The 23,000-nt window shown below is 36.7% G+C and overlaps 1 protein-coding gene across 6 annotated transcripts in view; it reads right to left on the bottom strand.

Moving 5' to 3' along the window:
• LEPR (leptin receptor) overlaps positions 1-23,000 on the bottom strand; it is a 96,933-nt gene that overhangs the window by 52,300 nt on the left and 21,633 nt on the right. Inside the window, exons 3-6 of one of the 6 annotated variants that reach the window (XM_049698122.1) lie at positions 17,353-17,412; positions 13,341-13,510; positions 12,558-12,887; positions 10,066-10,189 (exon numbers count right to left, since the gene is read on the bottom strand). In XM_049698122.1, coding sequence (XP_049554079.1) covers positions 10,066-10,189; positions 12,558-12,887; positions 13,341-13,446 — 560 coding nt within the window. In that variant the 5' untranslated portion in view covers positions 13,447-13,510; positions 17,353-17,412. Of the gene's footprint in view, positions 1-10,065; positions 10,190-12,557; positions 12,888-13,340; positions 13,511-17,352; positions 22,496-23,000 lie in introns of those variants that run through there. The other 5 variants (XM_033409035.2, XM_033409039.2, XM_033409038.2 and 2 more) reach the window with 5 other exon arrangements.

Below are 23,000 nucleotides of genomic sequence, written 5' to 3' on the forward strand. Positions count from 1 at the left end.
AGGGAACTAATAACACCTACTTCACAAGTAAAAAACTGAGCTCAAAGAGAACGTAGACCTGGAATTCATCTTAAGTCTCATACTTCCATGTTCAGTGCTTGTTTCATCACACCCAAGCTGTCTTATCATTACAAGCTGTCTTATCATTACAAGATAAGTTTCACTTTTACCATTGTCATTTTATTTAGGGGATTGCTAAAGACTTTAATGGCCACAACTAAAGAATAATTATAATCTGAATTATGTTAATATTTCTATAAATCAGAATATTAGAGAATTACAGAATTATTTCAAATTATTTTTTCCTTGAGGAAAACATTAGATATTTCTCATATTTATGACAGCAGAAGTTTTTCCAAGTTTGTGTGAAACCTGTAATACACCAGCCTTGTTACTTGCCAAAGTCAGCATAAGAATTTCTATTACCTTCCAAAAGATTTTTTAAAGTTTTAAGTATTTATGAACATCAGGGGCTTCCCTGGTGGTGCAGTGGTTGAGAGTCCACCTGCCGATGCAGGGGACACGGGTTCATGCCCCGGTCCGGTAAGATCCCACATGCCGTGGAGCGGCTGGGCCCGTGAGCCATGGCCGCTGAGCCTGCGCTCCGCAACGGGAGAGGCCACAACAGTGAGAGGCCCGTGTACCGCAAAAAAAAAAAAAAAGTTTTAAGTATTTATGAACATCAAATGATACTTTAAAATTTTGATAATGCTACTTTTAAACCATCAAAATTTTAAAGTAGTATAAGTTAAAATGGTGATCAAATTTTTAAAATAAGAAAGAGATACACTGGCTTAAGATAACCAAAACTTAAGAATTTCTGAAATTCTTGAAAAATGTTTATGCAGCAAAATATTTTATGCGTTGCCAACACACACACACACAAATTCAGTGTCACTATTTAATTTCTCTATATGTGAGTAAACTTTACTTGCAAGTGAAAATAGTGAAAAAAATGGTCAAATAAATTTTAAATTTGGCTTCTTTGCAAATTTCACAATTTTGGCAATATTTCTACTCAAAAATTAGATATATAATTAGTACTGAAATTTCATCTTTTAGCCACAAATGGTTTATAGAAAGCACATTCTATCATCTGACCTTTGATCAAATTACTTGTTCCCCTCAAATTTTTCTATGAATATATTAATGTTTCTCTAAGCAAAGATCTATACTAAATTATTATAGGAATAACACCAAATGAGTGTTCTTGATTGTGACATAAACTGAGAGCAAAACATAGTGGGCAAACCAATACACATGAATTGGAAAATTTAGCATTAGCTTTGTGTATAATTTAATCAAGTCACATTTTAAATCTCAGACTGGTAACCTATACAAATGTTACTCCCCCAAATCTAGTTTACCAATCCCAAGTAATTTCAAAGAACAGGTTAGTGTCCCAGACTAGTCTCATCATAATAGATTCCTGGACCCTCCATGGAGAATTCAGTAGGTCTGGGGCCAAGGAATCTGTTTTTAATAAGTGTCATAGACCAGCGGTTCTCAAAGTATGGTCCCCAAGCCAGTAACATCAGCATCATCTGGAAATTGATAGAAATGCAAATCCTGTCCAGACCTCATGAATTAGGCCCAGGTGAGAAGTTGACTTAGATGTATTTCATCAAGGAGACAAATTTAAGAACCATTCTGTAAAACACAAAGTACTCATCAGATGTACAATATCACCAAACAAATGGAAAATCAACAAGGATGAGAGGGAGGAAGAAAAAAGAAAGAAAATAAAAAAGGAATGCAAACGAAAACAAATAGACCTAAATGTACATCAAGTTAACAATACAACCACCTGAGGCAGAAGGGGAGGGGATATCCTAATTAACTTCAGAACACAGAATTTTAGCAAAGGCAAAATGAGTCTAAACAAACATTGCACTCTAGTTACCCTATTTGTTTTCTATGGTGGTATGGCTTAGCTATTCCAAAACTACTTTGTGTGTATTCTAGGACTGAGCAACTAGGTAATATATTGTTGGAAAGGGAAGCAAGATTTCTCACTGCTAGAAAAAGGAGTTACAAAAAAGAAAAGAAAGAAAAGAAAGGCTAGGATAGATCCTGTGGTTTTGAACTAGAACAAGAGACATTAGTATTGCCAGAACAAAATCCAACATTCTTTGGGTTTTAATATGCTTTTAATATGTGTATATACAGAGAGATATAAAAATATAGACTTGTGAGTATTATATATACACATTATGTGTGTACTGTGTGTATGTATACATATAACTATGTAGCTGAGTGGGCCTAGAAACAATACCACCCAAGTAACAGTGAGCATCTAGCCCCCCGATACCACTTTGTAAACATCATTCTCCAACAGAAAGGAATCAGGGCTCCTTGGAAAAATGGCTGATACCAGTGTCAGAGCAGGAAAAGTATAAAATCAACCTGAAACATCTTGTAGTGCTAGAAAGTAAGGAGTCCTATTTAAAAAAAAAAAAAAGATCTAACACATCAAAAGGACACAGAGGCCAGTTTACATAAGCACCCACTGCCAAATATGGGACAGTGTGAGCAATAAAATAAATAATGATAGTAACTAAATATAGCTCACAAAATAAAATAATAATCCATGAGTCCATCTTGATAGGAAGGAAGGAAGGGAGGGAGCGAGGGAGGAGGAAAAAAGGAGGGGGAAGGAAAGAAAAAAGGTAAGAGAGAAAGAATGGAAAGTGTACTTCTCACAGAGCCTAGCACTGTGGCCTGCACACACTGTTTCTTAATTAAATAACACTATGCCTAAAATGTCCCAATTAACACTGAGCACGTTTGTTTACAAATAGTGCATCTTTCTTCTCTAAAAATTTCAGTTGTTCTTTTTTATATTGTCAATTTCTCTCCTCATTATGTTCATGTTTTCCTTTATATCCTTGAGCATGTGGAGCATGCTAAAACTAACTGTCTGCTAATTCTATTATCTCTGCCATTTCTGGGTCTGCTTCTATTGCCTATTTTTTCTTTTGGGGTTATATTTTCCTCTTCCTTCATATATGTACCATTTTTTACTGGATGCCAGACATTGTGAATATTACAATTGAGTGTTGGATTATGTTGTTTTGCCTTAAAGAATGTTGGATTTTGTTCTGGCAATCAGCTAAGTTACTTGGGTGACTTAAGTGTGAACCTTTTAAGCTTCTTTTAAGCTTTTTTGGGGGGAGTATAGAATAGCCTTGACTCTAGGGCTAATCTGGCCCCACTTTTAAAGTGTGGCTATTATGTGGTTTCTACTGAATGTCAGTGATATTCAACAAGGTCTCTCCAAGTCTCCCTGTTGGAAACTTTCATTATTCCTGGCCCTGTGTGACCTCTGGGAATTGCTTAGATTACAGCTCCTGGTAGTTGTTCTCTTCCTAGAAGTTTTCTTGCCCAAGATCATAGACAGATGGGTATTCAGCCAAAGAATCAAGGGGACCCCAGTGCTAACTCCTGTGTACCTCCCTGCTTCAGGTACCCTGCCCTATGAATCAAGCCCCCTTTTACCCTCTGAACTCTTCTCTCTGTCTCCTCAATTCAGCAATATTGCTGGGCTCTGCTTGAGTTCCCCAGCCTTGTGCCATGTCCTGGAAATTGCCTCCAGCCCGGAAAACCTGAGTAAAATAGAACTTACTTTGTTTCCTCCTCTCAGGAATCACGTTCTGTTCTGCCTTTGTCCAATATCTGAAAATAGATGTTTTCTACTTTTATCGACTTTTCTAGTTGTTTATGACAGAAGAGTAATCCTAGAACTTATTATTCCCTCATGGCCAGAAGTCACTTTTGCTGACTTTTTATATTAACTTCTGAAGATATGTATTCACATAGTTCAAAACTTGGTTTTCTTTAAAGGGAGTAGTGAAATGGGGTGATGACTTGATGGAAATGTGTGATCAAGGAAATTTACGTTTTAAGTGGGAGTTACTGCAGCATGTGTATCGGCTGAGAGGAAAACTTGATGATGCAGGAGAGAGAGGGGATAATTGCCAGAACAAAGTCCTTGAGTGACAACAGGGGATGGGACTCAAAACACAGAAGAAAGGGTTCATTTTATATTGGAACCCAGAGAATTCATCAGCAACTAAAGAAAACAAGGAAACTGCATAGGCACTGACATGAGCAGGCTGGTAGATTTTGGTGAGAAAAGCAAAAACTTGAACCCGCCCCCTCCACCTCCTGCTTTCCCAGTGAAAATCAAAAATAAGGTCATCAGCAGGTCTCTCTGGCTCTCTCTAAGGGAAGCCAGCTGCCATGTTGTAAGATGCTCTATGGAGAATACACAGGACAAAGAACTGAAGAAGGCCTCCAGTCACAGCCTGGGAGGAACTAAGGCTTTCTGTCTAGTGGCCCATGAGGAATTTGGAAGCCTAGGGAGTGAGCTTGGAAACAGATCCTCCTGAAGTTGAACCTTGAAATAACTGCACTCCTACCTGACATCTGCAATGCAACCTTGTGAAAGACCTTAAGGCAGATGTCCCAGCTAAGCTGCACCTAGATTCCTGACCCACAGAAACTGTGAAATGATGAATAACTGTTGTTTTAAGCCACTAAATTTTGGGTAATTTATCATATGGCATAGATAGCCAAGGAAGATATTGGTACCTGGAAGTGGGATGCTGCCATAACAAATACCTAAAAATGTGGGTGTGGCTTTGGAGCTAGGTGATGGACACAGGCTGGAAGTATTTGAAGAGGCATGATGGAGAAAGCCTAAAACACCTTGAACAGACTGTTAGTAGAAATCTACAGTTTGAGGACACTGCCAGCGAGGACACAAAAAGAAGTGAGGAACATGATATTGGAAACTGGAAGAAAGGGAATCTTTCTTACATAGTGGTTGAAAGCTAAGTAACACATCGGCAGTTCTGTGGACAGTGTAGAATGTGCCTACTGATCTGGTGATCTATTTCAGGAGATCTCCAAACAAGTGCTGAAAATGCCTCTTGGTTCCTTACTGTTTCAAGAGGAGAGATATTCATTGACAAAAGGGCTGTTAAACAAAGGAACTAGGACTTGAAAGTTGTAAAATTCCCAGCCTCTCCAGATGGCTAAGGATGTTTGAAATGGCTTCTAAGCAAAGAGAAGAGCTTATTTCTAAGAAACCTGCGGGCTTTTATCTAATGGAGTGAACCCCAGTAAGATTCCCAGGAGGCTGTGCGATCTTGTGAGAGAATTACAGTAGCAGAAACACTGCTAGCTTAGACTGAAGGAGTACAAAATGAAACAAAGCCACTGGATTCCCCAAATTGTGCCAACCGGAAGCATGCTGAGAAAACTACTCAGCTGCAGAGATGTGTAACTTTTCATTAAAAAAATGGAAGGCGAATCAGAGGGCAGAACCAAGGGCCCAGAGAGCAGAGCCAAGGGGCATGGAGATTTACTCCTGAGGCTGAGGTGACAGAGGGACTAGGCCTGACATGACGGGTAGGGGGAGAGATGGTCAAAGAGTGGGATCCTTGAAACTGAGATTAGAGAAAGAGCAAGCTTATCGGCTAATGACAAGATCCATGAGAATGGGTAAGCTAGGTTGGATGAAAAAGAGAAGAGTAAAAGTAAAGCTTTCAAGAAATTGAAGATCATCCAGATTGATGCTGAAATCACCAAGAATGCTGACAAGAGTGACAGTGAAGAGACAAAGTAAACTAGGTATTAGCAGTTACAAAAGTCCAAACTCCCTGGACAACCCTTGCTTATTCATCCACCTTGATTTCTCATCATTCCCCAGCTTCCCAACCACAGAACTTTTCAAGTCCTCAAATGTCTATATGTGACTGTGTTCCTTTGCAAATGCTCTTCACTCTCTCTGGCTCATTCTTCTCTGCCCCCTTATAATCTAGGCAGATACTTCTAGCATATGTTTCTCAAAGTCCCCATATTTATTACATCACAGCATTTTCAAACTTTATTATGTTCTTTGTCTTTACTATCAGCTCCAAGAAGGCAAGGGTTGAGTCTGAGCTGTTTAACACTGTTCCCTACACTCAGCTCAGTGTCTGATGTACACATAGGCACCTCACAAAGGAAGAAGAGGATTTCCTTCCTAGGTCTAAGAGAAAATTCAAAAATAACACATTTGTACGGTATCTCTCCTTCAGTTTCTCGGACAAACATTAATATCTGACCTTAAACAATGCTTCCCCTTAAGGGACATATTTATAGGGCTTTAAGTCCCTTATAAACATTAGGTTTTAGTTCCTTTTAAATACATACTTATTTACACATGGAAGCATTTGAAAGACTTCTCTCATGAATTCTCTAATGTCTTGGGGAGGTGATTTTGATGAAAACTTTTCTATAGTAACCATCCTTATGGATTTCCTCTTCCACAGAGGTTTCGTTTGTTATATGGGCCAGCTCTTCCTCCTGATCTGAAGTCTTATTTAAATTTTTGGAGATATATTGCCCAAAGATGCACACAAAAATAGAATTCAAGGTGGAAATAGTATGTGACAATTGGTAAAACTAACCAAATCATACAATGGAGAGAACAATTAAAGTGGCAAGAAAAAAAGAAAAGAAAAGAAAATGCTTCTCAAATTGCATGCAATTAGGTTTTCCTGTATTAATATTTTTCAGAAACCTGAGTTCAAATAAAAGCAGGTCAAAAGAATCTACTAAATTCATCATATGAGCAAGCTGAAAAATCTATTTAGTTTATCATAATTTTCTCATTTTTCTGGGTCTTACCATTTAGATGAACAGACCAATGACTACTTAGCTGACTGAAGTTCAAATTCGCAGCTGTAGCTAACTTACTATGCAATTTTGTAATGTTCTGACATATTCATATATAATATCTTTTTTCAGAAAATGCAGACCTCAGACCTAACTATGGCCTATACATTATAAAAATTATAAAATATAAATCCTTACACATAGTCACAGAGCTTTAAAACTGAGCACATTACCCTAGCCCACTGATAATATTTGAAATTCTCTTGAATAGGCACCTAGTGAGATTTTAATCATCACCCAAAGTATTCAGGTCATCACAAAAATGTACTACATTGCAAAGGAATTCTTTTCTCTGAGCTAAAATCTGTCTTGGTTAATAAAGCAGGAAACTTTCTGCCCAGACGTCAAATATATCCTCATCCACCACAGTGCTTCCTTTCTTCTCTCAATATGTTTTAAGACCAACCCTTCATCTGTGCTCTTTTTCTGGAACTTGCCTATTGAACCATTCACTCTCTGTCATGTATCTTCAATGGGTCCCCTTCTACCACATCTTCAATTTTTCTCTCCCTGCTGGGTCATTTTCTATAGACTAGAAACGAGCTCATTCTTTCCCATCCTTTACATGTTCACCTTTGGCTGTGCATTTGCCTATTACTCCTCTACCTTCTCACTTTACTACTTCAGCAGGCTTCTTGGGCCTCTAGAGACTTATAGCCCAGTCATTCTGTTGTGAACATTTATCCACCTGGCTGCCCAGCATCTGCCTGGGAAATCTACTCTTCTGTTAGGCTGAAACACTAGCAGCTACGGCACATTCTCACCAATCGGATACTCCCATTCAAGACACTGGCCCTAATGAGAACTGCACTCAATAAAGCAGCAGGGGCTAGCAGGGGCTTCTAGATTCATCTAGTGACCAGCATTAGAGGTGGAAATCATCACAGAGACACTCAATGACCAGATGTGACAGCAGGGGCACCCTATCTGGGCTACTCCTGTGGGGTGACTTTAAGAATTAGTCCAGGGAATTTCCTGGAGGTCCAATGGTTAGGACTCAGCACTTTCACTGCTGGAGGCCCGGGTTCAATCCCTTGGTGGGGAACTAAGATTCCACAAGCCTTGCAGTGAGGCCAAAAAAAAAATTAGTCCAGCAGTCTAACATAAGTTATAAATATTAACTACAGTCTGATAATCAGTACATAATGAGGATGGTAGCAGCTATGCAAATTTTCTTCTAAAATTTGTCTTATTTACCTTTACACCAGAAATTTTCAAATTTTAGTTCCATCAGATTCATCTAAAGGGCTTGATAAAATACAGATTGATGGGCTTCACCCCCAAAATTTCTGATTCTAGTTCTGGGACAGAGTTATCAAATTTAAATTTCTAAAATATTTCCAGGTGATGTTGATATGCTTCTCAATGCTACCTGCCCACATATTTTTGTTATTAGCTCTTATTCATTCCTGAAGTTTCAACTTAGCTATCTCCTTCCTTGGGAAACCTTCACTCCTCTTGCCACCAGTGCTCTAGACATCCCCACATAAGGCTCTCACGCCAGTCTTGTGCTCCCACACCTTCATGTGCCTACCAAGTGCACATCAGTAACCACTAAAACTGAAGCCCTATTTTGATACATATTTGTACATATCTGTCCCAACCACTAGCCTGTGAGTGGCTCAAGAGCAGAGATCATAACTATTCTTTTTTTAAAAAAATATAAGACGGGCTTCCCTGGTGGCGCAGCAGTTGAGAGTCCACCTGCCGATGCAGGGGACACGGGTTCGTGCCCCGGTCCGGGAAGATCCCACATGCCACAGAGCGGCTGGGCCCGTGGGCCATGGCCGCTGAGCCTGTGCGTCCGGAGCCTGTTGCTCTGCAATGGGAGAGGCCACAACAGTGAGAGGCCCGCGTACCGAAAAATAAATAAATAAACAAAAATAATTAAAAAATATATATAAGACAAAATATATTTTTAAAACTAAAGGCAAGATACAAAACAAAGAAGAATGTTGTATAAAGGTTAATGGGAAAATACATCAAGAAGATGTAACAACTAAGAACATAGATCCACCCAACAATATAGTCTAAAAATACATAGAACAACACACGGCAAAACAGTGAGAATAAATACATAAATCAACCATTGCAGTTATTTTAAAAAGTTGATGTAAAATACACATCTAGTGGGGCTTCCCTGGTGGCGCAGTGGTTGAGAATCTGCCTGCCAATGCAGGGGACACGGGTTCGAGCCCTGGTCTGGGAGGATCCCACATACTGCGGAGCAACTGGGCCTGTGAGCCACAATTACTGAGCCTGCGCGTCTGGAGCCTATGCTCCGCAACAAGAGAGGCAGCGACAGCGAGAGGTCCGCGCACCACGATGAACAGTGGCCCCTGCTCGCCACAACTAGAGAAAGTCCTCGCACAGAAACGAAGACCCAACACAGCCAAAAATAAATAAATAAATAGATTTAAAAAATACACATTTAGTAAAGTCTATGAATACATCTTTTTCTTGACATCTTTGTTTCTTTAAAATTTTTTTACTGTGGTAAAATATACATAACATAACATTTACCATTTTAAGTGTACAGTTCATGATATTAAGTACATTCACATTGTTGGGTAACAATCCCTACCATTCAACTTCAGAACTTTTTTCATCTCCCCAAACTGAAACTCTGAACCCATTTAAACAAGAACTCTTCATTACCCCTCCCCTAGTCCCTGGTAGCCATCATTCTACTTTCTGTCTCTATTCATCTTTATATGGACAGTTTCTAGCACACTGCCCCTTAATTATATGACCTCAATAACTGCAGAGCTGAGGGAAGTGAGTGACATTCTTCTTAAGCATCAAATAAAAGAACAAATGTGAATGAATTTTAAAGAGTTAAAATTCAAATAGAAATGGTATGTATTATCACTGGAATTATTAGAAAACTTGAATGACATATTAGCTGTTAGAATCGTAAGTGTATGGCTGTTTGAAACCACCATCATGGCTCTCTACCTAGCACAAATAAATAAAAAGCACTTACATTTGAAGATAATAAAAAGATCAAATATGAGAGAAAAATCCACCAGAAAAATAAATATAAACTATTTCCCCTTCTCCACTCAAATATCTGACACTACTGAATTGAGTTCACGCTTCTTTGAGAATATATGCCCATCCACATCTGCAATGCTTTGCTACCTGAACCAACATGAGGAGAAAACAGGAAACCTAATGGAGAAGAAGGTTGTATAAAAAGTACAGAAATGTACATTGATATAAAAGGAAATGCAGAGGTAGAAGAGCTTTCATAATCTACTTCTGTATATGGAAACTCTTGCATTTCAAAAAAACTTGTGTCATGGAAATGTCCAAATTTATTTATTTGGTACTTACAGAAGATATAAAAGATGGACCTTAAGGTCATAATTCTTGAAAGGACTCTTAAATAATGACTCCATATAACAGATGAATAATTTCAAGTCCTCTTTCATCCAGCACTGTATGTTCCAGTTTGCACCTGAATTAAAAATAAACTAAATGAAACCCGAGAAAAACATTCTGAACAACTCAGTGAAAGAGAAGAGCTAAATTAAATTTACCAGTGTTCCAATACAACTTTCACTGCCCATTCTGAAAGAAAAAGAACAGGCTCTAACTGATCGTGTGTGTTTGCCCATTTAGTCCCTTTGGCCTTCAGTTTCCTTTTTCAGAAAGTAAGATAATTAAATTCAATTATTGTTTCTCAAACATTTTTAAAATCCTGAACCACTTAAGTAGGACAGAAGACCCCAAAACTCACCTAGCTCAGTTCATCCTCACTTTCCAAGAGACGAGAGAACATGAAATATCAAGGTACAAGCACATTTGGGGCAGTATTTAAGTGTCTGCTTTAGCAATAAAGCATGGTGGTTCACATTGGAACTAAGATGCACGTCTTAAATTTTTTTTTTTTTTTTTTTCGGTACCCGGGCCTCTCACTGTTGTGGCCTCTCCCGTTGCGGAGCACAGGCTCCAGACGCGCAGGCTCAGCAGCCATGGCTCACGGGCCCAGCCGCTCCACGGCACGTGGGATCTTCCCGGACCGGGGCACGAACCCGTGTCCCCTGCATCGGCAGGCGGACTCTCAACCACTGCGCCACCAGGGAAGCCCTCAAATTCTTGTTATTGTAATATTATAGACCCCACATACAACTTATATGAGTATATTTCACTGTACACTGAAAAACTCACCTGACAATGATAAACTATTAGTGATTTGTAATTTAGAGAGCAAGAATAGCAATAGTTGAAAATCATGACTAACTTAAGACAACACTAATACTTATCTTTAAGCACCACTAACATATTTCCCCATTTGAAGGATTTCTAGCTAGTAGGGACTTTGCATAGGTTGAGCCCTATGAAGTAAACAGCCCATATGGCAGAATATTAAATGGAAATCCTGAATAACCACCACTTAACCTAGTAATTTTAGTTACAAAAACTTAAACTCATTTAAAAATAATGAATTATTAGCCTTTATATATATACGTAAAATTAAAATCTGCATCAAAATCATTTCACTTGATAATCGAAAAAAGTGCTAACATTTTTTGATCATTTTACAGCTCATCACAGGGACCCTAACATTTTAAGTTCATTCTTAATATATTTAATAATCATTGGAATGGCTAAGTTAAGTTCCCTTACAAATTAAAGAACTGTGTCAGTTAAAATTAACTTAAATGCTTATAGAGTCAGTTGGAGACACTGGGAATTATTATTTCTAACTTGTTTTAAAACTCTGATTTTAGGGGCTTCCCTGGTGGCGCAGTGGTTGACAGTCCGCCTACCGATGCAGGGGACACGTGTTCGTGTCCCGATCCGGGAGGATCCCACATGCCGCGGAGCGGCTGGGCCCATGAGCCATGGCCGCTGGGCCTGCGCATCCGGAGCCTGTGCTCCGCAGCAGGAGGGGCCACAACAGTGAGAGGCCCGCGTACCGCAAAAAACAAAACAAACAAAAAAAACCTCTGATTTTATTGCACAATTATGCTTTATCCTTACTCCTAACCTGATTTCAACAAACTGAGTGTTTCTTCCATCTAATCAGTGGTGCTTTGGCCCTCCAAGGGACATCTGGCAAAGTCTAGAGATATGTTTTGATTGTCACAACTGGGGAGTGAGTGTTAACAGACATTAAGTGGGCAGAAGGCGGGGATGCTTCGAACATCCCACGATGCACAGAACAGTCCCCCATAACCAAGAATTATCTGGCCCACAACGTCAATAATTTTGAGGTTGAGAAATTCTGACTAACCCTACATAGGAGTGTTATATTATGTACGTCTTTATTTTCATACTGTAGGTCTCTACAATGTTAAGTCAATTGTCTCTGCTCTATTTAGCTTTTCCAGAGGCTTGGAGATAATTTTGTTGTTTAGATTTCCACATGCAGAATTATTAACAACATGAGCTACACTTAGTATGCATTATACTTAAACAACAAAAAAAACCTTGATTTGGTTTTTTTGATCTCTCCTTGGTTACGGAGAGATTCCTTGCTTGCTTTAACTAGCTCAACAGTATTATCTGCCATTTGATATTTTATCTACTTAACAAAAATAAGTTGTACTTTTTCTATTTTAAAGCCAATTTAGAAGACTACAAGAAATGTATGTTAAGGTTAAAAAGTTCCCTCATTACATTTTTATTTTATTTTTAGGGGATAGAAAATAATTGGGGACTTATTAGTTTGGTCCTAATTTTATTACTAATATAAAATAATAATGTGTGCTCAGAATCACATCCATAATACATCTATTTCACACAGGTTTCAGAGAACAGAACCATTTTGTTCAATACAGTTAAGTAAGAGGTAATGTTTGGAACATTAAAATACTTACCTGTTTGTTGAAAAACTAAAGAATTTACTGTTGAAACAAATGCCTTCCCTTCAATGTTGTCTGCATGTACAGAGCAGTTTTTATCTTCCTCGCTCCAAAAGCAACAGTGGAAAGTTGTTCTGGATGATAAGTTAGATAAGTAGGTACCACTTGAATTAAGTTTAGTTTCAACAAGTGCCTCATAATGTCCACTCAAATTTGAAGTGTTCTTTGAGATTCCAGCAGGCAAGAGGAAGTCATATGTTGTATTTCGTGGCATGCAAGACAACTTAAATTTCCAGGGAGTAATTGGATATGCCAAGTTAAATGCAGTTATCACATAAATAAATTCTGTTAGGACATTTAAAAGACACACAGAAAAGCAATTAATCATTTTGACTAGACATAAATAGGAAGTATCTAAGATTAAGCCATGTAGTGCTCAATAGTAATTACTTAACTTTCTAAGTGCTCAATCAGTGCCTAATGCATAGCTCTGTGCTTCCACTGAACAAAGTGTTACACTTAAGAGGGTGCATTTATTTATAGAGGTAACTTCACTCCTTAGCACCCCTTTTTTGGAAATTCACAATTCATTTTCCTCATTAAGCTAACATCTCATAATTATATTTTAATGATAGGAAATTATAGCTAAATATTCCAATTTCCTTTTGTAAAAAATAAATTATTCTAATGAACTTCCAGCATAAATGGTAAGTATCTGGATGTGCAATTATATAAGCAAACATTAACGTGCTGTTTTAATATTTCTTAATGAGAATAACACCAAAATGTTAACACTACTTTCACTGAGTGCTTTTAGAAAGGGTTTGTCTTCAACATCAGGACAGCTGGATGATTTCCTGAATCTGCCCATGGTTCTCCAGATATATGACATCATATAAGACATGTCCTTAATGCATTCTCCAATAATTGATGCACAATGACAGACTTCTTACAGGAAACGTCCACTGCTGATTAAAGACAATTTATCACTTTTTAGACACATAAAATTAAGAACAATTTTATAATCCTGTACCCCCCGCAAAAATCCTCAGAAGTGATACTTGTATTTTAATGAGTAGTTGTTTGATAATAAAATAATGAATTCTCCATAATTCTTTCTTTTATAAGTTACCCTAACGATCCAACAGCTGTGTTTCCTCATATACAAAGTAATGAAGAATGAAAATTCTAAGAATTTTTCATGGTTTTGTATAGAATGAGACTTTTGAAGGATTATGGTAAACATAAAAATGTAAGAAAATAGAAATTTTTTTTAAAATTCACAAAAGTATTGTTCTAAATTACAAAAGTAATACATGTAAAAATATTCAAATACACAAGTAATGACTTAACAATTTGGTTTCTAGAACTTTCTATTAATGTTAATTAATATAAACATGTATCAGATGCAAAATTTAAGGCAAAAATGATTAACACGACTAGCATTATTTTTCCCACACTGATAACAATTAGATATTATAACATCACCAAAAGTGAATCCTCACTGCAACAATGTTCCTTTGGACTTCAATCCTTCTAACATTTATTTCTGAAATTAGAACTCACTATAAAGAGAACTGGGTATTTCTTCCATTTTACAAAACCAAGAATATGTATTGGTACTAATTAAAAGCATTATATTTTATAGCTGCACATGGAAGATTTGGTTGGCTGAATTGAAATTAGCCTAAAATCCTCAAAGAACTATTTAAAACTTAAAATGTAATAATGAATGTCTTAGACATAGTAACTACTGAATCAGTTTAATTAAAAGATGATTCTATTTTGTTTACATGCTTCCTTTGCAAATGATATTTCTTTCCCTCCAAAGAGGGAAATATATATTCACCTGGAGGCTTATGTTATCATGTTATCATATGACACCTGTTATCATCCTATCATATGTTATACAAGGCCCCAGACCTCTTCCAATTCACAAAGCTTGACAAAACCACAAACCTTTTGGAAAGCCAATGTGAAACATTAGCATGGAGCCTAATAAAAATTAGATAGAGAATGTAAGAGAGAATGTTACCACTCTTTGATAGCCCCCTGTGGTCTAGTTTTTCTGAAATCTGTAACAGTGGAATTATCCTGGATATTTTCAGTAAATATATATACGGCTAAAATGACAAAGAACAGTATATATAACAAGGAAAGCTCCAAGAGCACTTTTAAAGATTGGAAGTTTGGGATTGACATGTACACACTGCTATATTTAAAACAGATAACCAACAAGGACCTACTGTACAGCACAGGGAACTCTGCTCAATACTCTGAAATAATCTAAATGGAAAAAGAATTTGAAAAAGAATAGATACATGTATATGTATAACTGAATCTCTTTGCTGTACACCTGAAACTAACACATCATTGTTAATAAACTATACTCCAATATAAAATAAAAATTAAAAAAAAAAAAGATTAGAGTAGCCAAAAAGATGCCCAGAACTAGCTGACACACAGGTAATTGTTGCCAGAGAAAACAGGTTTTGTTAAAGATGGCTTGACTTTAATTTCAAAAACTTGGAACACAGTCTAAATAAATGAGTTGAGTTAAAAAAAATCAAAATATCTCTAGAATGCTGTAAGAAACAACTGAGAATAGTACAATGCGGAGGTTAAGGGCACTGACCCTCTGAGCAGTGGAAAATTTGCATATAACTTATAGTTGGCCCTCCCTATACACGGTTCCTCTGTATACACAGTTCTTCTGCATCTGCAGATTCAACTAACCTTGGATCGTGCAGTACTGCAGTATTTACTATTGAAAAAAATCTGAGTATAAGTGGACCTGCGAAAACCCATGCTCTTCGAGGGTCAACTATATACTCAAAAGTCACTGGCATTGTGTGACTACTTTCCAACAGAAGCCTGCTATGCTTCACAGAAATTTAAAACACAAGATTCTAAAAAAATGTCTATTAAGCTTTCTCTCGAGGATATTCGAGAGATAGGAATAGGTAGGAGGAAGACTAGTATACATTTAATTTTTGAAAGCATTCTTCTGGTGATAGTCAAGGTGGGAATTCCCAAGGTATACACCATCCCTTGATAATATCCCCTTATAACATTATCTTGTCATTGTTTACTAGTCATAATGGGGAATACCATTTAAAATGACATTTCCTTTCCATTTTAGAACAAATCTGTTATTCTGTATGGTAGCCATTTATTTTAAATATTATCACCAAGTAAACTGCTCCTGGATACAGACAATTAAAGTTTTGACTATCATCTGATATATGTATTCATAATTTAATAATGCTGCATTTGCTAAATAAAATTAAAATATTTAAATGTCATGATATCTTGTTTCCAAGTATGTATAAGGCTGTTAATGTGTATGTATAAATATTCTGAACTGTAAAAGAAAACCAAGTTAGAAAATAAATGATGGGCAAGGAAAAAAAATTTGCAAAACATAATAAATTCTTAGGGCTTGTGATGTTTAATGCTATGTGTCAACTTCACTAGGCCCATGGGGTGCTCAGACATTTGGTCAAACGTTAATCTGAGTGTGTCTGTGAGGCTGTTCCTGGATGAACCAGTAGACTGAGTAAAGCAGATGCCATCCCTGATGTGGGTGGGCCTCATCCAATCAATTGAAGACCTAAATAGAACAAAAATGACTGGGTAAGAGGGAACTCCTCCTGTTTGACAGGTGAACTGGGACGTCAGTCTTTTCCTTCCTTTGGACTCAAACTGAAGCTTTACTCTTCCTGGGTCCCAAACCTGCCATTGTTTGGACAGGAACTTACACCATCAGCTCTCCTGGGTCTCCAGCTTGCCAACTGCAAATCTTGGGACTTCTCAGCCTCCATAATCATGCGAGCCAATTCCTTATAATAAACCTCATCCTAGATATATATAAATCCTATTGGTCCTGCTTCTCTGGAGAACCTTGACTAATACAGAGCTAAATATCTACATTTTAGAAATTTCTAAAAATCAATTGAGACAAATAAAATCCAACAACAAAATAGTCAAAGTATGTGAATTAGAAAATCACATAAAAAAATAGAAATGGTCACTAAACAGTACTCAATCTCACAAATAACCAAATAAATAAAATTAAAGTGAGATGTTGTATTTTGCTTTGACAGGGCAAAAAGGTAAAAGAATGATAACATGCATCTTTGGCAGGAATACAATGGAATACCACTCATATACTCATGTTGGGACTGCAAAAGGCACAGAGCTTTGTGGAGAAGATTTCACAGTATCTATCAAATTCAAACATGTGCTTACTACTCAACACAGAAATTCCTCGTTAGGAATTAATCTATAGAAATACTCTTCTAAATACACAAAGATATATGTATACGAATTTCAATGTAGCATTATCTGTTATGGAAAAAGAATTGTCTATCAATGGGAGTTGTTCAAATAAATTTATAATTTAAGGTACATTCATACAGTTCATTGTCATGCAACCATTAAACAAATACGTAAATCAGTAAACACTGGCAAAATAGTTGTCATGATAAATTGAAAAGCTGTTAAGTGGAAGAAAGAAAAATGCAGAATGTATAGACCAGTTCTATTTTTGCAACTAGAGATATGAATGTGTGTGTGTGTGTGTGTGTGTGTGTTATGTTCCTGGGAGGATACACATCACATTGTTTCCAGGAGGTTGGGAAGAGTTCTCATTTTCACACTTATACGTTTGTTTGGTTTGCATTTTTAACCATGAGCAAGAGAATTCCTAACTGGAAACAGGAAATTTGATTAGCCATTAAAGGAAACAGCATCTCTAAGGGCAAAATCTCTACCTCATATATGGATATTTAAAAAGCAAATAACTTACCCCAATGTAAAAAAGCCACACAGAATTTTTGACAACTCATCTTACTTCAGAGAAGTGCGCCTGAAAAACAGTAAATCTAAAACAAATACACACGCACATAAAAAAACTGACATATACACAAGCCGTCTGTGGAAAAATATAAAAGGAAAAGGATTATAATTAAGAATTCTTTAAATTGTAATCCTCTACAATACTCTGGATCAGTATCAGTGTTTAACATTAACGTAAAACTGTAAGTTATAGATTCATTCCTACGCACATGCTATTTTACATAGTTAAAATATAAGCGATACATTCACACATGGCTTAATAAAAAAAATGGCAATGTTCCTTTATGACATGACAAACCAGGACAGGTATCACAGATGAGATTGAATTTTTAACTAAAGAAAAGTGCTCACAATGTTAATTAAATATGTACAGCTGATCTAACATTATAAGTATCACACTCTTCATTTTCTGTGTGTGCTCAGTTCTTAAATTTCTCTTATTTCCTAAAGCCTTTATCTTCACTATGATACTACAAAGCCAAATGATTATAGCATAGGTAATGCACTGCACATTTATTTCCAATAAAGATGAGGACATTTTCCCATATGCTTTTAGAAACCCCCGTTCATTTGTAAATGAGGTAATATTCATTCACATTGGCGAGTTATCAGTAGTTGAAGGAAAGTCTGATGGCTTCATATATGCAGATGATAGGGATGACTTCAGAGACAAACTTTCCCATGAGTTCTATTCAATTTGAATATATTATGAATAAGATTATTTGTACTACTATGTTAACATATTGGACTTAGATTTGTAAGGAAACACTAAAGGCTTTTGATGTCCGAGTCTTTTTCGTTATCTCATATTTGGAATTCAGTTCACTATATGAAAATTAATCTGAGGTAAAACACCCTGAATTAAGCGTCAGGAATGTTGGGTGTCAATCAAGGCTCTTTGACTAATCAGCTATAGGACTTGGGACGTCACCACTCTAGACCTCAGGTTCCTCATCTACAAATCAGACTGAAGGACGATCTCTACAATCCCTTTCAGAGCTGCCTATGATTCTGGGGAGACTTTGGTTTAAAACAGTAATCACAGCTTGAGCACAAAGAATATTATAAAGTATTGAGTGAGAAACATGTCTCATAAGTCATATTTGAGAACTGGTAGCATGTGATGAGCAAACAGAAAAACGTGTTTGTTTAGTTCACAACTTACATGACTCTTAGGAAAAAGATGGATGAGTATGACCATTTTGTAGTCTCGTAAATTTGTTTGTCAGACTGAGTTTTTCACCAGGATTTTGATTCTTTACACACTTGACATCAGAATGTATCTTTACGGTTTCTAGAAATCAGTTCAGTGTGCAATCTTAATTATCTAATGGTATTAAATGTGTGCAAAGTCCTCCCAGGTTTTTTATGCTATCTGTTTCTGATACAACATTGTCTCATAAACAAACCCAAGGTCAATTGCATAATCAGGATGTGTCATAAATGCAACATATCACTAGACTAAGTGTTTCGACTGAAGTGACTAATGACTAAGTAATTCAGTCCAACAACTGATTTGACTCACTGTTAACTCAACTGTTCTACTGAGTCAAGTGGATCAACAATACATCATATTGTTCTTCCTTACATAAGACAACCATTCTTTTATTTAATGTTCCAGGCGAAACACAAACTACTCTTAGGTTTGAATTCCTGCAATCAGGTTTCACTCTTCTATAACAGAGTAACAATCACAAGCGTCAAGAGGGCATAGCCGTAACATTGAAGAGACTGTGAAAGGTGATATTTACATAGACACAAAGAAAGAAATATTTATATCCACCCTAAATTGTACCAGAAAGGAATATAGGAGGAGGTTTATAAAAACGTAAATAATAGGGAAAAAATGACATATCTCAAAACTGTGAGGAAAAAAATCAAGCAAAGGGAAAAATTAATGGTAAGGTGACCAAAATGAGTATAATATACAAAACGCCATTAATTGAAATTCACTTCCTACAGATGAGCTTTTAATTTGTTTTCAGTTTTTTTTTAAATTCAGAGAAAAAGTGAAACCAACAGTTTAGGGGGAAAGTACGAATAATCTAGGAAAATAGTCTAACACTAAGAACAGAAAGAAATTTTGCCTGAGTAACTTCATAAGATAACAAGTAACATCCTCATAGGTATCCTAACAGCACCTAGTTTCACGGGAAGTTCAAAATTCAATCATTTCTCACTCCCTCCACTGCCAAAACCCTGCTCCAGGCCACGATTGTCTCTTGAGAAGGGCCTCCTAACTGGTCTGCTGGCTGCAGCCCTTGCTCCCCAATTAAGTCTGTTTCCAACGCAGCAGCCAGAATGGTCTTGGTAACATATGGGTCAGCCCATGTCTCTTTTACAAAACACTGCAGTGCTCACCTTTTCACTCAGAGTAAAAGTCCCAGTCCTGTGCAACACTACAAGGTCCTGGATCTCTAGTGCCCCTCTGATCTCATCAACTGCTGCTCTCCCCTTTGCTCGAGTCACCTTCTCAGAGGAGCCTTCCCTGAACAGCCTACCTAAAATTCCAACACCTTCCCCACCCCATCATGTCATATCTGCTGTTCTGTTTACTTTTTTTCTCCTTATTACTTAACACTATCTAACATGAATATGGTTCATTATTTTTCTTGCTTATTTTCTAACTCTTCCTGCTAGAATGTAAACTCCTCTAGACCAAGGGATTTTTTGACTGTGTCCTTTTCATATCCTTCCCACATAGAAGCCTGCCTCTCATACAGAAGGTGCTCCATATGTAGTAACTGAATGAATGAGTGAAGAAATAAATAAATGAGTGTCAAAATAAGACTCTTTCTTGAAATAGCCTTCGAAATAGGCTGGTGGTATCACACCAAGACAAAATTGAATAAAAGCAATCTTTAAAAGAGGCATTCTAAATCATCCAGATACAGCTCTTTGAGAAACTGTCGTAATATAAGAGAGAATTTCAGAATGGTGATTCCTAACTACTTCTGGATCATTGACCTTGTTGAGAATTTGGTGAGAGCAATGTACCAACTGGCAGGAGGAGGCACATATACCTAAAATTAGGGCTATAATTTCAAGGGGTTAATAAACTCTCTGAAATTTATCCAAAGCTCCCAGATTAAGAATTCCTAATGTAGGTAAATGAAGTGCACATCCCTCTATAATTATAGCTCCATGAATTGAGTCATTGATAGACATCAAGTTATGAGGAGCTTGAGATGATACGGCCTAGCATTTCTCCTGGAATGTAATCATTCTACGTTGATAGTTAAAAGGAGTAATGTGTCTTATCTGAAATATCTGAAGAAATCTTTAGTAAACTATACAAAGATTCACCCATAGTCTGATCTAAATGACACATCCATTATATCTGGATGTACAGGCACTAATTCAATTTGCATAATATACCAAACATAGTAAAGCATATTAAACATATCACTAACTCTTCAGTTATTACTAAACTTAAAACAAAAGGAAAAATTAAAATCTGTACTCTACATAAATTATTTTATCAGACTTTAATATCTATTGTAGAGAATTTTTGTGTTATTTTTATGTATCAAATTCTACTTATATATAAACAGAATAGTCTCAATTAGTGTTTGAATGAATCTCTGGGCAGAAAAGAAATTAACTACAACTTTCTCCAATGATCTCAAAAAGTCTCTAGATTTGTAGAAAATTTTACAAGTAAGAAAAGCAATTCTGGCAATACTGTTGTTTTGATGAACAAACTCAATGAGCTCCATCTGCCACTAATTTTTGCTTTTACTTTCTGCTAGAGAAGCAGCCATGTATCTTTCACCTAAATAACAACATTTAAGCATTTTATTTAAATATAAATGAAAAACACTCTTAGAGTGTCAAAATTTAGCAAATATACCCTGGTCTATTTCTATTAACCTCATTATTTTAAGTATGTTTACTTTTATTTCTTCACTTAGGAAGGAAATTGGTCATGTTATTCCCATTAAGTAGCTGTTATAGACTTAAATTAGTTTTTTTATTAAACAATAAATTTCTTCCTTCATCCTGGTATAAGCATTTGTCCCTTTGAAAACATAATTTCGAGTTTAATTCCTGATATGACTCTAACTGTGTGTTCTTGTTGCAAATTGATTCCTTGAAATTAGACTAATAAGCTATGATTTATTAACCTAGGTACCAAAGTCAACACAGCTGAGTCAAAATAGGCATCTTACCAATATACGAAGTAACTTAAAATCTGTACATAAATCAACTCATTTAAATATTAGTTGAATACTTGGTAAAATTTAAGTTATTACATGGGGTACTACAAATACAGAAATTAAGAAGAAATCATCATTTACTTTAAGAAATAATATTATTTTTTAATTTTTATTTTATACTGACATTATTTTATTATTTTACATGTCAAAGTACTATAATTCCAGTATGAATAAAGTGCCATGGGACTTCAGATTCAAGATGGCAAACTAAACAAATTGATCTTCTTTTCCTCCTGAGATGCCTTTAGAATTATAGTAAAGTCAATCCACTTAGAACGAGAGAATGACGGGACCAGCAGCAAAAAAGAGATTTAAACAAACTTCTGGAAGATGAAACAAAGACTAACAAAGTAGAATGAAGGAAGGAACTACCTAGGACATTTGGGGAAGGCTCTGTCATCAATGAGGAAACAAACTTGCTTGGGAGAACCCTGGATGTTGGATAGTTTGGTCTCTATATGTAATGTTTGACTTTTTTATCCCCTCATAAGCAGCAAAATCTAGCTCTCTGTAACTGTCAGTGGAGTGGTTTACAAATAACCAAAATCAACTCTGCCTAGTTTAAGTAGTGCCAACTGAAAACTGTCACTTGCCATCTGGAATGAAGTCATTAGCCACTGTAGTCGCTGACCTTCAACACACCCTGAAGTGAGTTCAGGGTGGAGATCAGGAATGAGGCACTCTGTGCTCTGGGAAAACCTGGCAGAACAGGCCTTCAGATAGTTAGATATTTTCAGAAGACTTGATGAGCCCAATTTCTTGCATCTTCTCACATCTAGAAAAGCACAGTCACTAACAGAGACATCTGATCCTCGTGACTAGCAGCTACCCTCTGCCAAAATGTGTGCTTGATTGCACGTACCCCCTTCACCAAAATCATACCTCTTCAGAGCAGTTTCTTAGAGCTGTCTGAGAGGCTCTCTCCCGGGCTATAGTCCTCATTTTGCCCCAAATAAAACTTAACTTACAACTCTCACATTGTGCATTTTTTTTAGTCAACAGTAGAAAAGGAACTTACTAAAGATTACTGGGTACCTCACAGAACCTCAGCGAGGACCAGAGAACCCAGCCAATAAAGCACACAGTCAAGAACCATACCCAACATCTAATGTAGAATTGCTCTAGAAAAGACAGCCCTGACACCACAACAGGACACTGTATGTTATGACTGAAACCATAGTGCCTACTACCTCTGAGTTCTTCTGAGCTCATCTGCCCCTTCATGTCCCACACTTCTCAACTAAAATCTGGCATGAATGCCTCTAAGTGGTAAAACCTAATTCACAATCTACCTTCAGACAGCCAGAAAACTTGGTAAAATATGGATCTATAATGTGGGGAATTCCCAAAGACAAGCAAAGTATTCAAAGGTGTCAAA

This window comes from Orcinus orca, chromosome 1 (assembly GCF_937001465.1).
Source record: "Orcinus orca chromosome 1, mOrcOrc1.1, whole genome shotgun sequence".
NCBI lineage: Eukaryota > Metazoa > Chordata > Mammalia > Artiodactyla > Delphinidae > Orcinus > Orcinus orca.